We start from the raw sequence: 12,799 nt of genomic DNA, 5'->3' as shown, positions 1-12,799 counted from the left end.
TCTCCTGACCTCGTGATCCGCCCGCCTCGGCCTCCCAAAGTGCTGGGATTACAGGCATGAGCCACCATGCCTGGCCATAATTAAGATTTTAAAAGGGAAATTACCATGCTAATAACCTTAAGATTGACAATAGCCTAATGAAAACATTTCAGATTTTATAGCATTCACAGTCATTTATGGTGGTAAGCATTTTCTTTCATTGCAGCTCTCCTTCATTCAACATTCCCTTATAAATCCAGAGATCTTCTGTTTTGCTGACTATCCCTGTCATACTGTTGCCACTGATATTCTGAAAGCACCACCAGAGGATGACAATCGAGAAATTGCCACGTGGTAAACACTTTGATTCAGCTTTCATTTAAAGGATTACTTCTTCTTTTGTGAAATATAAAGTTAATAGTAAGCCAAATACATAGTTAACAGGTTTAAATGAAGCAGTAGTTTTAGTGACCCTACTTAAGTATTTATAGAGGGGATTGTTGGATAACTTATTTTTCAGTCCCTATCGTTAGTTATATCTTGTAGGGTCTGTCCTTAGGTGTTCTTTTAAAAGCATCAAATCTGAAAGTATCAAATGTTGGAAAGAGGTTTGTACTTCTTCCTTTCTCCCTTAATGTTGAGATTTCTTCTCTGTAGAGCTTATGCCTTTTTTTTGATTTGTAAGTTGCTCAAGGTGCCCAACCTGTCAAATATAATAGTTTTCTTTTCTTTTCTTATTTATTTTATATTTTTGGGATGGAGTCTCACTCTGTTGCCCAGGCTGGAGTGCAGTGGCACAATCTCAGCTCACTGCAACCTCCACCTCCTGGATTTAAGCGATTCTTCTGCCTCAGCCTCCTGAGTAGCTAGGATTACAGATGTTCACCACCGTCCTCGGCTAAGTTTATATATATATATATATTTATATATATATATATATATGTATTTTTTTTTTTTTTGAGACGGAGTCTTGCTCTGTGGCCCAGGCTGGAATGCAGTGGCGCCATCTTGGCTCACTGCAAGCCCCGCCTCCCAGGTTCACACCATTCTCCTGCCTCAGCCTCCTGAGTAGCTGGGACTACAGACACCGGCCACCACGCCCGGATAATTTTTTGTATTTTTAATAGAGACAGGGTTTCACAGTGTTAGCCAGGATGGTCTCGATCTCCTGACCTCATGATCCGCCCGCCTCAGCCTCCCAAAGTGCTGGGATTACAGGCATGAGCCACCACACCCGGCATATATATATATTTTTTTTTATTGAGATGGTGTCTCGCTCTGTTGCCCAGGCTGGAGTGCTGTGGCGCAATCTCGGCTCATTGCAAGCTCCGTCTCCCGGGTTCACACCATTCTCCTGCCTCACCCTTCCGAGTAGCTGGGACTACAGGCGTCCGCCACCATGCCTGGCTAATTTTTTTGTATTTTTAGTAGAGACGGGGTTTCACCGTGTTAGCCAGGATGCTCACGATCTGATCTTGTGATCCGCCCACCTTAGCCTCCCAAAGTGCTGGGATTATAGGCGTGAGCCACCCCGCCTGGCCTAGTTTTATATTTTTATTAGAGATGGAGTTTTACCATGTTGGCCAGGCTGGTCTTAAACTCCTGACGTCAAGTGATCCATCCGCCTCGGTCTCTCAAAGTGCTGGGATTGCAGGCTTGAGCTACTGCACCTGGCCGAATCTAATACTTTTCAGCTAAAGTATCTAGTTTCTCTGAGTTCTAGTTTCAAATTTTCGAGGTAGAATCTTAGTCCTGCCCAGTGTCTAGATCAGGTTTCTCTTGGAACTCTGTCCCATCATTCCTCTCTGCGAATGTGTGAAGAAAGAATGGTACAAGTACTTTCATCATTGTTGAAGTACACAGGGCTACAGGGAGAGAGCGTGGCCTGAATTTTTCCCCAACGGGATCTAGTTCATAATGTATCTTCAATTTTTTTCTATCTACCCTCCCAGAACACGTTTCTGTTATTTATTTTATTTTATTTTATTTTTTTTTTTGAGACGGAGTCTCGCTCTGTCGCCCGGGCTGGAGTGCAGTGGCCGGATCTCAGCTCACTGCAAGCTCTGCCTCCCGGGTTTACGCCATTCTCCTGAATCAGCCTCCCGAATAGCTGGGACTACAGGCGCCCGCCACCTCGCCCGGCTAGTTTTTTGTATTTTTTTTAGTAGAGACGGGGTTTCACCGTGTTACCCAGGATGGTCTCCATCTCCTGACCTCGTGATCCGCCCGCCTCGGCCTCCCAGAGTGCTGGGATTACAGGCTTGAGCCACCGCGCCCGGCCACGTTTCTGTTATTGATCAAATAATTGTCTTTACTTTTTTTGGTGGTGGTGTGTCCTTTTCTTAGGTGGTAGCCAACATTAGATTTGTAAGCTTGCTTATTTTTTTCCTTATGAGTCTGATGTATATAGTAGTATTTCTTCTTCATTTTATTTGAACAGATAAAGGCCTCTTTCCATTTTTATAAAACTTAAATACCATTATCACTTTAACAAATAACAGTTCCTTAATATACCTAGTTATTTACATTTAAGTTCTGCAATTGGCTCAATAATGTCTTTTAATCTTTCTGTGATTGAGAATCCAGACACGGTCCATAGTATCTTTTATTCTGTAAATCTATCTTTGTTCTCTCTTTTAAATTTATTTTTTGCCATTGATTTGATAGAGAAATATGGCATTTGTTCTCTAGTCTACCCCATGTTATTTTCTTACTTGTTTTCTTGTGGTATTTACTTCATTCTCTATCCCCATGTTTTTCATGGGCTGAGGATAGAGTTAGATCTTCAGGCTCAGTTAAAGTCAACCAGATTCAACCTCTTGGGGCAAAAATAATTCTTAAGAGAGTGCTGTGGACTTCAAACTTCTAATATTAAAACATGACACCAACTTGGTTTTGTGCTTACAAGCTGTTATCACTTATTTTGAAAATTAATCTGTATACTTGGATGTTCATTGATAAAGCATGTTTCTTCCTTTCTCGTTAGGAAGAGCTTGGATTTGATTGAATCTCTGCTGAGGCTTGCAGAGGTTGGGCAGTATGAGCAAGTCAAACAGCTCTTCAGCTTCCCTATCAAACACTGTCCAGACATGCTGGTATTGGCCTTACTACAAATTAACACCTCTTGGCATACCTTGCGCCATGAACTTATCTCCACTCTGATGCCAATTTTCCTTGGAAACCATCCTAACTCAGCTATTATTTTGCACTATGCATGGCATGGGCAGGTAAGATGTGACCTTGTGCTTACCATTTTTTCATCTGAATAATTGACTTTCAGAGTGTTGAGGAAGCTCAAGCAGAGAACTTTTTTTTTTTACATCTCTGAATTATTATGACTTTAGAAGTCATACTGTCATAAAACTTGTTTTATCTGTTAGAATCATGTGAGGAATAAAATATAAGATCCAAAAAGCAAGGAGGCAAAATAATATTTAATGATTTTATTTTCTTTCCCCCCCCTTTTTTTTTTTTTTGAGATGGTGTCTTGCTCTGTCGCCCAGGCGGGAGTGCGGTCTGGCTCACTGCAACCTCCATCTCTTGGGTTCAAGTGATTCTCCTGCCTCAGCCTCCTGAGGAGCTGGGATTACAGGCATGCACCACCTTGCCTGGCTAATTTTTGTATTTTTGGTAGAAGCGGGATTTCACCATGTTGGCCAGGATAGTCTCGAACTCCTGACCTCAAATGATCCATCCACCTCGGCCTCCCAAAGTGCTGGGATTACAGGCATGAGCCACCACACCCGGCCAATATTTAATAATTTCAGTATTAAGAAAGGTCTGTATTGCTGGGGCATCCCTTTTCTTTTTATACTAAGGAACTTAAACATCTATCATGGAGGCAGAAGGTACTGATGTCGTATTTTCACGGGAAATGAAAGAAGATCACAGATCAATTTAATTAGCATTCTTTTCTAATTTATCTAAATCCAACATTTACATTTTATTTCAGTTTGTGCTGAAATGCCTTTCAAGCCCCTGTGCTTTTCACCTCTAATTTTGTAGAATGTGTTTGGCAAGTAAGTATTCTTTTGTCCACTGATTTTTTTCTCTCCCCCACTTTTTTTTTTTTTTTTTGGAGAGAGGATCTTGCCCTGTCACTTAGGCTGGAGTGCAGTGGTGCAACCATGTCTCACTGCAGCCTCAACCTCCTGGGCTCAGTCAGTCATCCTGCCTCAGCCATCCCGAGTAGATGGGACCACAGGCACAAGCCACCATACCCAGTTAATTTTTTGGATTTTTGTAGAGACAGAGTCTTGCCAAGTTTCCCAAGCTAATATCCTACATTATATGATACATGTAGAAAAAAAAATTTTTCTTTGCCTTTACCTCAGGTGTCCTTTTTAGTTACTTTTTATCCTTTACCCATTCTTGTAATAGTTTATATTATATACAAGTGCTTTTTACAACTTAATGAAATAAGGCTCTTTATTGTAAGTGAAAAATGATAGCCTTAGTTCTAGGTCATTCAGTTAGTTTCTCCTCCTTTCCTAGAGACTCAATTAACATTGTAGACTTAACAGTTTACAAAATGCATGATAAACATTTAACCAAGCATTTGCAGTCCAGATGGTCTTCATTCCTTTCTCACCAAAGCTGTGAGGTAGAAAGGGCTGGTAAACAAGCTGCATCTCCTCACTTGTGATTGAATACTTGTTCTAGCAGACCATCTGCCACTCTAGGACAATTAACTGGGATATTACTTGGACATAGCAATAGTAATGATCTTGCTGTTGCTTCTATGATAAATACTCACTGAGTTCCAGCTATTTGCATCATTCATGGTTATTTCTGAAAACCAGTCTACCTGCCAGTAAAAAAAAAGAAATGGAATAAAAAAAAATCAAAGATTCTTGTTTGTGGAAATAAGATTTAGAATGTGTGTACAGGTGCCATTCCCAGAAGTGGTGATACATCCAACACTATACTGTGCAACATGAGAAATAGTTACCTCAAACTGTTTTGTTTTTATTCATATACCAGTAATTTGCATTTTAAGTAATTATGTAAACTTTATGTAACCTCATGTTCACATAATCTAGTTCACATTTTATTTTTGAAAATGATAGGCAGACTTAATATAGGACAGATAAGTTTGATGAATGACTGTATGACCGAAGTTTAGGAACAGGCTTTATTTGGAATATGTAGAGGTAACTTGGCTTTGCCATAAAGAATATCATGGTAATTGCATAGTTTGAGGCCTGAACGTAATGTCAGCACCGGTATACCTGATTTTTATACAAGTTCTAGTAAAATTAACCGGGCATTTGTAATAATATCTATCACAGTGTTTAGCGGTATATCTATTTAATCTTTCTTCCCCTTCTTAGGGACAGTCTCCCTCAATTCGCCAACTTATCATGCATGCAATGGCAGAATGGTACATGAGAGGGGAGCAGTATGATCAGGCCAAATTGTCTCGAATACTTGATGTGGCCCAGGACTTGAAGGTGAGTTCAGCAGGACAGAGTGACACCAATTTATTTACTAATGAGAAATAAAGGCTGGGCGCGGCAGCTCAATCCTGTAATCCCAGCACTTTGGGAGGCCGAGGTGGGCGGATCCACGAGGTCAGGAGTTCGAGACCAGCCTTACCAAAACTTGGTGAAACATCATCTCTACTAAAAACAGAAAAATTAGCCGGGCGTGGTGGTGCACGCCTGTAATCCCAGCTACTCGGGAGGCTGAGGCAGGAGAATCGCTTGAATCTGGGAGGTGTAGGTTGTGGTGAGCCAAGATTGTGCCACTGCACTCCAGCCTGGGCGACAGAGCAAGACTTCATCTCAAAAAAAAGAAGAAAAAAAGGAAAAAAAGTAAATGCTTATGTAACAAAGATGCTCTAGGAATAATTCACATGTAACTAACTCCTAGAATGAGTTGAGATTTAGAGGTTTCTTGAAAAGGATAGGAAGGAGAGTGACTTTAGGTAGATAAAAGTGTTTTTGATTGATCTTCCATATATTGTAAAGCTGTTTTATAGTGAAAAATTAGCTTTTCTCATAAGTTATATTAGATGCAGTTTTTGGAGAAAACTAGGCATGTTTTTCCCCTTAAGCAACTGTCTGAGAATCAACAGGATCTTTTGATGAATTACTCTGTGTCTTTTTTTTTTTTGAGATGGAAACTTAGTCACCCAGACTGGAGTGTCGTGGTGCCTCTTGGCTCACTGCAACCTCTGCCTCCCAGGTTCAAGTGATTCTTCTGCCTCAGCCTCCCGAGTAGCTGTGACTACAGGCGCCTGCCACCATGCCTGGCTAATTTTTGTATTTTTAGTAGAGACAGGGTTTCACCATGTTGGCCAGGCTGGTCTTGAACCCCTGACCTCAGGTGATCCACCCGCCTTGCCTCCCAAAGTTCTGGGATTACAGTCGTGAGCCACCATGCACAGCATGGACTCTATATTATTAATCACTAGGTGCATTAATGTACTGGTGATGTAGTCGTGCTTAAACCTGTGTTTAGATTTTGAAAAATGGGTAGGGATAATTATTCATGCTTTCAGTCTTATTCTGCTCTAGGTTTAGTTATTTTAAGAAGTACGGTAAAGTTTGTTTGGAAGGTAGTGTCATGTATTCACCTTTAAAATGTGATCATTATTTTAGAAAATAATGACTAATGTTACCACCGAATTGTGCTAAGCTGTTTAAATTGTGACCAAGGAAGTATTAGCAGTGTGTTTTATTTGAACTTTGTGGAAAGCAAGAAACAGAATGTGGGACAGAGATAGTTTCTTAATTGCTCCACTTGCATTTTCTAATATGCTTTGTCCTTTAGGCCTTGTCAATGCTGCTAAATGGTACTCCATTTGCCTTTGTTATTGACCTTGCTGCACTTGCTTCACGTCGTGAATACCTCAAACTTGATAAGTGGCTCACAGATAAAATTCGAGAGCATGGGGTAAGCAGGATTTGTTCATTTATTTTTCCTCTTAAATTTTGGTGGCTAAAATGACTAAAGTACAAGTTTCAAAATTTGTGCAGCAGTAATAAACTAAAAGTAGAAAAATTTAAAAGAAACAACTTTTTGCAGTGGCAATGCAGATGTTATATATTTTGGATTTTAGTTATAGTGCTTGGTAGTTATCTTTAATCCAAAAACATTTAATATAAATTTTAAATACACTGAGAGACTTTTCTCTTCCTCAGGAGCCTTTTATCCAGGCATGTATGACTTTTTTAAAGAGACGGTGTCCTTCTATTTTGGGTGGACTTGCCCCAGAAAAAGACCAGCCCAAAAGTGCTCAACTTCCTCCAGAAACTCTGGCGACAATGTTGGCCTGTCTGCAAGCTTGTGCGGGGTAAGAAGTACATGGATGAATATGACTGTCTTTGAATTGGATTATATGAATAATTGTAGATTTGTGGAAGAAGAGGTTCAGTGAAAGTTACAGCAGTTTAAGATGGTCCAATGTTTTTTAAGTCCAAAGTCCTATACTATTTATGATACATACTAGATCCATTTGAGTTAAGGTTTTGTATCTGGTGTGAGATGGAGGTCCAAATTCATCTTTTGCATGTGAATATCCAGTTGTTTCAGGAGCATTTGTTGAGACCACTACTTTCTCTTTTGAATTATCTCAAAGCAATTGCCTGTAGTGCATGGGTTTGTTTGTGGTCTCTCTCTTTTAAGTGGCAAGGTCTTGCTGTCGACTAGGCTGGAGTACAGTGGTGCAATCATAGCTCACTGCAACCTCAAACTCCTGTATTAAGCGATCCTCCCACCTCAGCCTCCCAAGTACCTGGGACCACAGGCACATGCCACCCCTCAGCTGTTTAAATCATCTTTTTTTTTTTTCTTTTTTTAGAGATGAGGTCTCAGTATGTTGCCCGAGCTGATCTCAAACTCCTGGGCTCAAGTGATCCTCCTGCCTCAGCCTCCAAAAGTGCTGGGATTACAGGTGCGAGTCACCACACCCGGGCTGTTTTTGGTTTCTTAATTCTGTTGATCTGTGTCTCTTAGGCCAGTTCCACAGTCTTGATCACAATAGATTTTCAGTAAGTTTTGAAATTGGGGATTATGAATTTCCCAGGTTTGTTCTTTTTTAAGATTGTTGCAGCTCTTCTGGGTTCCTTGAATTTTCCTAGAAATTTTAAAATCAGCTAGTCAAGCCTGGGTGCGGTGGCTCACGCCTGTAATCCCAACACTTTGGGAGGCCGAGGTGGGTGAATCACGAGATCAGGAGATCAAGACCATCCTGGCTAACACAGTGAAACCCCGTCTCTACTAAAAATACAAAAAAATTAGCCACGCGTGGTGGCAGGCACCTGTTGTCCCAACTTCTGGGGAGACTGAGGCAGGAGAATGGCATGAACCCAGGAGGCAGAGCTTGCAGTGAGCCGAGATCCCACCGCTGCACTCCAGCCTGGGCGACAGAATGAGACTCCGTATCAAAAAAAAAAAAAAAAAAAAAAAAAAAAAATGGGAGATCAGCTAGTCAATTTTTGCAAAAAATTTGCAAAACAGCCTACTGGGAATGTCGAGAGTATTATGTTGAATTTTTAGCTCATTTTCGTAAGTACTGCCATCTTAATAATAATGTCTTTTTAATCCATGAATCTGGAATGGTTTTCTACTTATTTAGGTCTTTTAATTTTTTTTTTTTTTCTTTTTGAGATGTTGTTTCACTCTTGTCGCCCGGGCTGGAGTGCATTGGTGCGATTTCGGCTCACTGCAACCTCCGCCTCCCGGGGTCAAGTGATTCTCCTGCCTCAGCCTGCCGAGTAGCTGGGATTACAAGTGTGCACCACCACACGCATCTAGTTCTTGTATTTTTAGTAGAGACAGGGTTTCGCCATGTTGGCCAGGCTGGTTTCAAACTCCTGACGTCAGGTGATCTGCCTCAGCTTCCCAAAGTGCTGGGATTACGTGTGTGAGCCACCACGCCCGGCCTCTTTAATTTTTTTCAATGATATTTTTTCATTTCAGTGTACATCTTGCACTGATTTTGTTAAATTTATTAAGTATTTATTTAACTTAATTTTTTTTTTTTTTTTTTGGAGACAGAGTCTTGCTGTCTCGCCCAGGCTGGAGTACAGTGGTACGATCTTGGCTCGCTACAACTTCTGCCTTGCAGGATTAAGTGATTTTCCTGCCTGAGCCTCCCAAATAGCTTGGACTATAGGGATACACCACCCCTCCCAACTAATTTTTGTATTTTTAGTAGAGATCAGGTTTCACCATGTTGGCCAGGCTGGTCTCATCATCCTGACCTCTAGTGATCTGCCCGCCTTGACCTCCCAAAGTGCTGGGATTACAGGCGTGAGCCACCACGCCTAGCATTAACTTAATTTTTGTGTGTGTGTATGTTCCCCAGGCTGGAGTACAGTGGCATGATCATGGCTCACTGCAACCTCCACCTCCCCCGCTCAAACTTCAGAGTAGCTGGCATTACAGGTATGCACCACCATGCCCAGCTGATTTTTTATTTTTTGTAGAGACAGGATTTCACTGTCTTACCCAGGCTAGTGTTGAACTCCTGGGCTCAAGGCATCCTACCACTTTGGCCTCCAAAAGTGCTTCAATTAATTATAGGCATGACCTTCTGCACCTGGCCTATCTTTGTAGCTCTATCTGTTACTGAAAGTGGAGTATAGAAGTATTCAATTTTTTTTTTTTTTTTTTTTTGAGTTGGAGTTTTGCTCTTGTTGCCCAGGCTGGAGTGCAGTGGCGTGATCTCGGCTCACTGCAACCTCCACCTCCTGGGTTCAAGCAATTCTCCTGCCTCAGCCTCCTGAGTAGCTGGGATTACAGGCATGCGCCACCAAGCCCAGCTAATTTTGTATATTTAGTAGGGACGGGGTTTTTCCATATTGGTCAGGCAGGTCTCGGACTCCTGACCTCAGGTGATCCGCCCACCTTGGCGTCCCAAAGTGCTGGGATTACAGGTGTGAGCCACCATGCCCGGCCCAATTTTTTTTTTTTTTAATTTTTTTACTTTTTTGAGACGGAGTCTGGCTCTGTCCCCCAGGCTGGAGTGCAGTGGTGTGATCTTGGTTCACAGCAACCTCCGCCTCCTAGGTTCAAGTGATTCTTGTGCCTCAGCCTCCTGAGTAGCTGGGATTACAGGTGCTCACCACCACACCCAGATGATTTTTAAATTTTTAGTAGAGATGGGATTTCAACATATTGGCCTGACTGGTCCCAAACTCCTGACTTCAAGTGATCCACTCGCCTCAGCTTCCCAAAGTGCTGGGATTACAGGCGTGAGCTACTGTGTCCGGCCTCCTGTTATTTTTTTGACCGTCTTTTTCTCCCTTCAGTTTTGTCAGTTTTTCCTTCATGTGTTTGGGGCTTTGTTTTTAAGTATATGTTTTTGTAATTGTTACATACTTCTTTATTTTATTATTATTTTTGAGATGGAGTCTTGTGTCTCGCTCTGTCGCCCTGGCTGCGGTGTGGTAGCACTGTCTTGTCTCACTGCAACCTCCTCCTCCTACGTTTCATTGATTCTCCTGCCTCAGCCTCTGGAGTAGCTGGGACTACAGGCGTGCGCCACCATGCCCAGCTAATTTTTTTTTTTGTACTTTTAGTAGAGATGGAGTTTCACCATGTTTCCCAGTGTGTCCTTGAACTCCTGACCTCAGGTGATCTACCCGCCTTGGCCTCCCAAAGTGATGGGATTGCAGTCATGAGCCACCATGCCCGGCCTTAATGGTTACATATTTCTGATGGATTGACCCTTATTGTAAAATGTCTTTGTCTCTATTAACAGTTTTTTTCTTAAACGTTTGTTTTGTGTGATACTAGTATAACCATTATAGTTATCTATAGTGGTTTGCTTGGTATATCTTTGTTTTTGTTTTTGTTTTTTTTTTCCTCAAGCTATATGTGTCTTAATCTGAAGCAGGTCTCTTTTAGAGAAGGTATGGTTGGAGTGTGTGAATTTGTGTGTGTATTTACTACATTCTGCCTGTCTTGCATTTAATATATTTATTGACAATGTAGGGCTCTTTTGCTGTTAATCTTTCTATCTCTTGTCACCTTTGTCCCTCTGTTCTTCTATTATTGCCTGTCTTACTGTTAAATAAATATTTTGTAGCGTACCATCTTAACTCCTTTGTTTCTTTGACTTTATTTTTTGTTTTGTTTCTTAGTGGCTGCCTTGGGTATTAAAACTAACATTTTAACTTATTCCAATCTTTTAGTTTCAGTAGGATCCAAAATTTTCCTTTAGTATGGCTTCGTCCCCTTTGCCTTGATTTTTGCCATTATTGTCATACAAATTATACCTTTATACATTATATGATCACCAAAAGGTTTATAATTCATGCAGTTATTTTTTTGAGGCAGGGTTTCATTCTGTTGCCCACACAGGACACGATCACAGCTCAGTGCAGCCTCAGCCCTCCAGACTCAAAGCAATCCTCCCAGGTAGCTGGGACCACAAACATGTGCCACCACACCTGATAAATTTTTTTATTTTTTGTAAAGTTGAGGTCTCAGTATGTTGCCCAGTCTGGTCTCGAACCTCTGGGCTCAAACTGATCTCCCGTTTTAGCTTCCCAAAGTGTTTGGATTACAGCAATGAGCCACTGCACCCAACCCGGTTGTTCTTTAATTAGAAGATTCATACTGTCCTTCATATTTACCTGTGTATCTTTGCCAGTATTTTTTCATACGGATTCAGGTCAGTGTTCAGTGTCTTTTCATTTCAGCCAGGATTCTTGAATTTTTCTTGTTTCAGCAGGACTGCTAGCAATGAATTACCTCTTTTTGTTATCTAGGGAATATCCTAATTCCTCCTGTATCTTTGGGGATAGCTTTGCCAGATGAAGGATTCCTGGTTGGCATTCCTTTTCTTTGAACATTTTGAATATGCTCCCCCACTGCTTTCTGTCCTCCATGGTTTCTGATGAGACATCAGCTGTTAATTTATTGAGTATTGTATGTGATGAGTTGCTTCTGTCTTGCTGCTGGTAAGATACTCTCCTTGTCTTTTTTCTTTCATCAGCTTGATTATGTTGTTCTAGGTGTGAATCTCTTTGAGTTTATTCTGCTTAGAATTTATTGAATTTCTTGGATGTCTAGATTAATGTATTTTAAAAAACTTACAGGGTTTTCAGTCATTATTTCTACAAATCTTTCCGTACCTTTTTCTTCTCTCTTTGTACTCCCTTTATGTTTGTGGTGGCACACTCAGTGGTGCTCCACATGTCTCTTGAGTTCTCAGCCCCTCCCACCCCGTTTTTTTTTTTTTCTTTTTTTTTTTTTCATTTTCTCAGGCTAGATAATTTTAATTGATCCATCTTCAAATGAACTCTTTTGTCTGCTTGAATGTATGGTGGTTAGTGAAACTTTATTACAGTTACTGTACTTTTTCTGTTTGGTACGTTGTAGAGTGTAGTGTCTGACGGGAAAAAACAAATTTCTGTTTGGTTCTTGGCTTTTTTTTTTTTTTTGGCTAATTTCTATGGACATGCTTTTTGAGATAATATTCTTATGCTTTCCTTCAGTTCTTTTGATATACTTTCCTTTAAATGTGTTCAGTAGTGGCTGGGTGTCGTGGCTTCAGCCTGTAATCCCAGCAGCCCTTTGGGAGGGCTGGATCACCTGAGATCAGGAGTTTAAGACCAGCCTGACCAACATGGCAAAACCCCGTCTTCATTAAAAATGCAAAAATTAGGCAGGTGTAGTGACAGGCAACTGTAGTCCCAGCTATTTGGGAGGCTGAGGCAGGAGAATTGGTTGAACCCAGGAGGCGGAGGTTGCAGTGAGCCAAGTTTGTGCCACTGCACTGCAGCCTGGGCAACAGAGTAAGACTCTGTCTCAAAAATAAATAAAATAAAATAAAAATAAAATAAATAAAATGCAAATAAAT

The 12,799-nt window shown here is 41.0% G+C and overlaps 1 protein-coding gene across 6 annotated transcripts in view; it reads left to right on the top strand.

Moving 5' to 3' along the window:
* The window catches only part of LOC105491503 (CCR4-NOT transcription complex subunit 1), a 111,648-nt gene that overhangs the window by 48,231 nt on the left and 50,618 nt on the right, over positions 1-12,799 (top strand). For all 6 annotated transcript variants that reach the window (XM_071084664.1, XM_071084661.1, XM_071084665.1 and 3 more), the window contains exons 12-16: positions 206-333; positions 2,966-3,206; positions 5,313-5,432; positions 6,757-6,879; positions 7,128-7,279. In XM_071084664.1, coding sequence (XP_070940765.1) covers positions 206-333; positions 2,966-3,206; positions 5,313-5,432; positions 6,757-6,879; positions 7,128-7,279 — 764 coding nt within the window. The remainder of the gene's footprint in view (positions 1-205; positions 334-2,965; positions 3,207-5,312; positions 5,433-6,756; positions 6,880-7,127; positions 7,280-12,799) is intronic.

This window comes from Macaca nemestrina, chromosome 18 (assembly GCF_043159975.1).
Source record: "Macaca nemestrina isolate mMacNem1 chromosome 18, mMacNem.hap1, whole genome shotgun sequence".
NCBI classification, from domain to species: Eukaryota; Metazoa; Chordata; class Mammalia; order Primates; family Cercopithecidae; genus Macaca; species Macaca nemestrina.
This window is presented reverse-complemented; position numbering and strand designations above follow the sequence as displayed.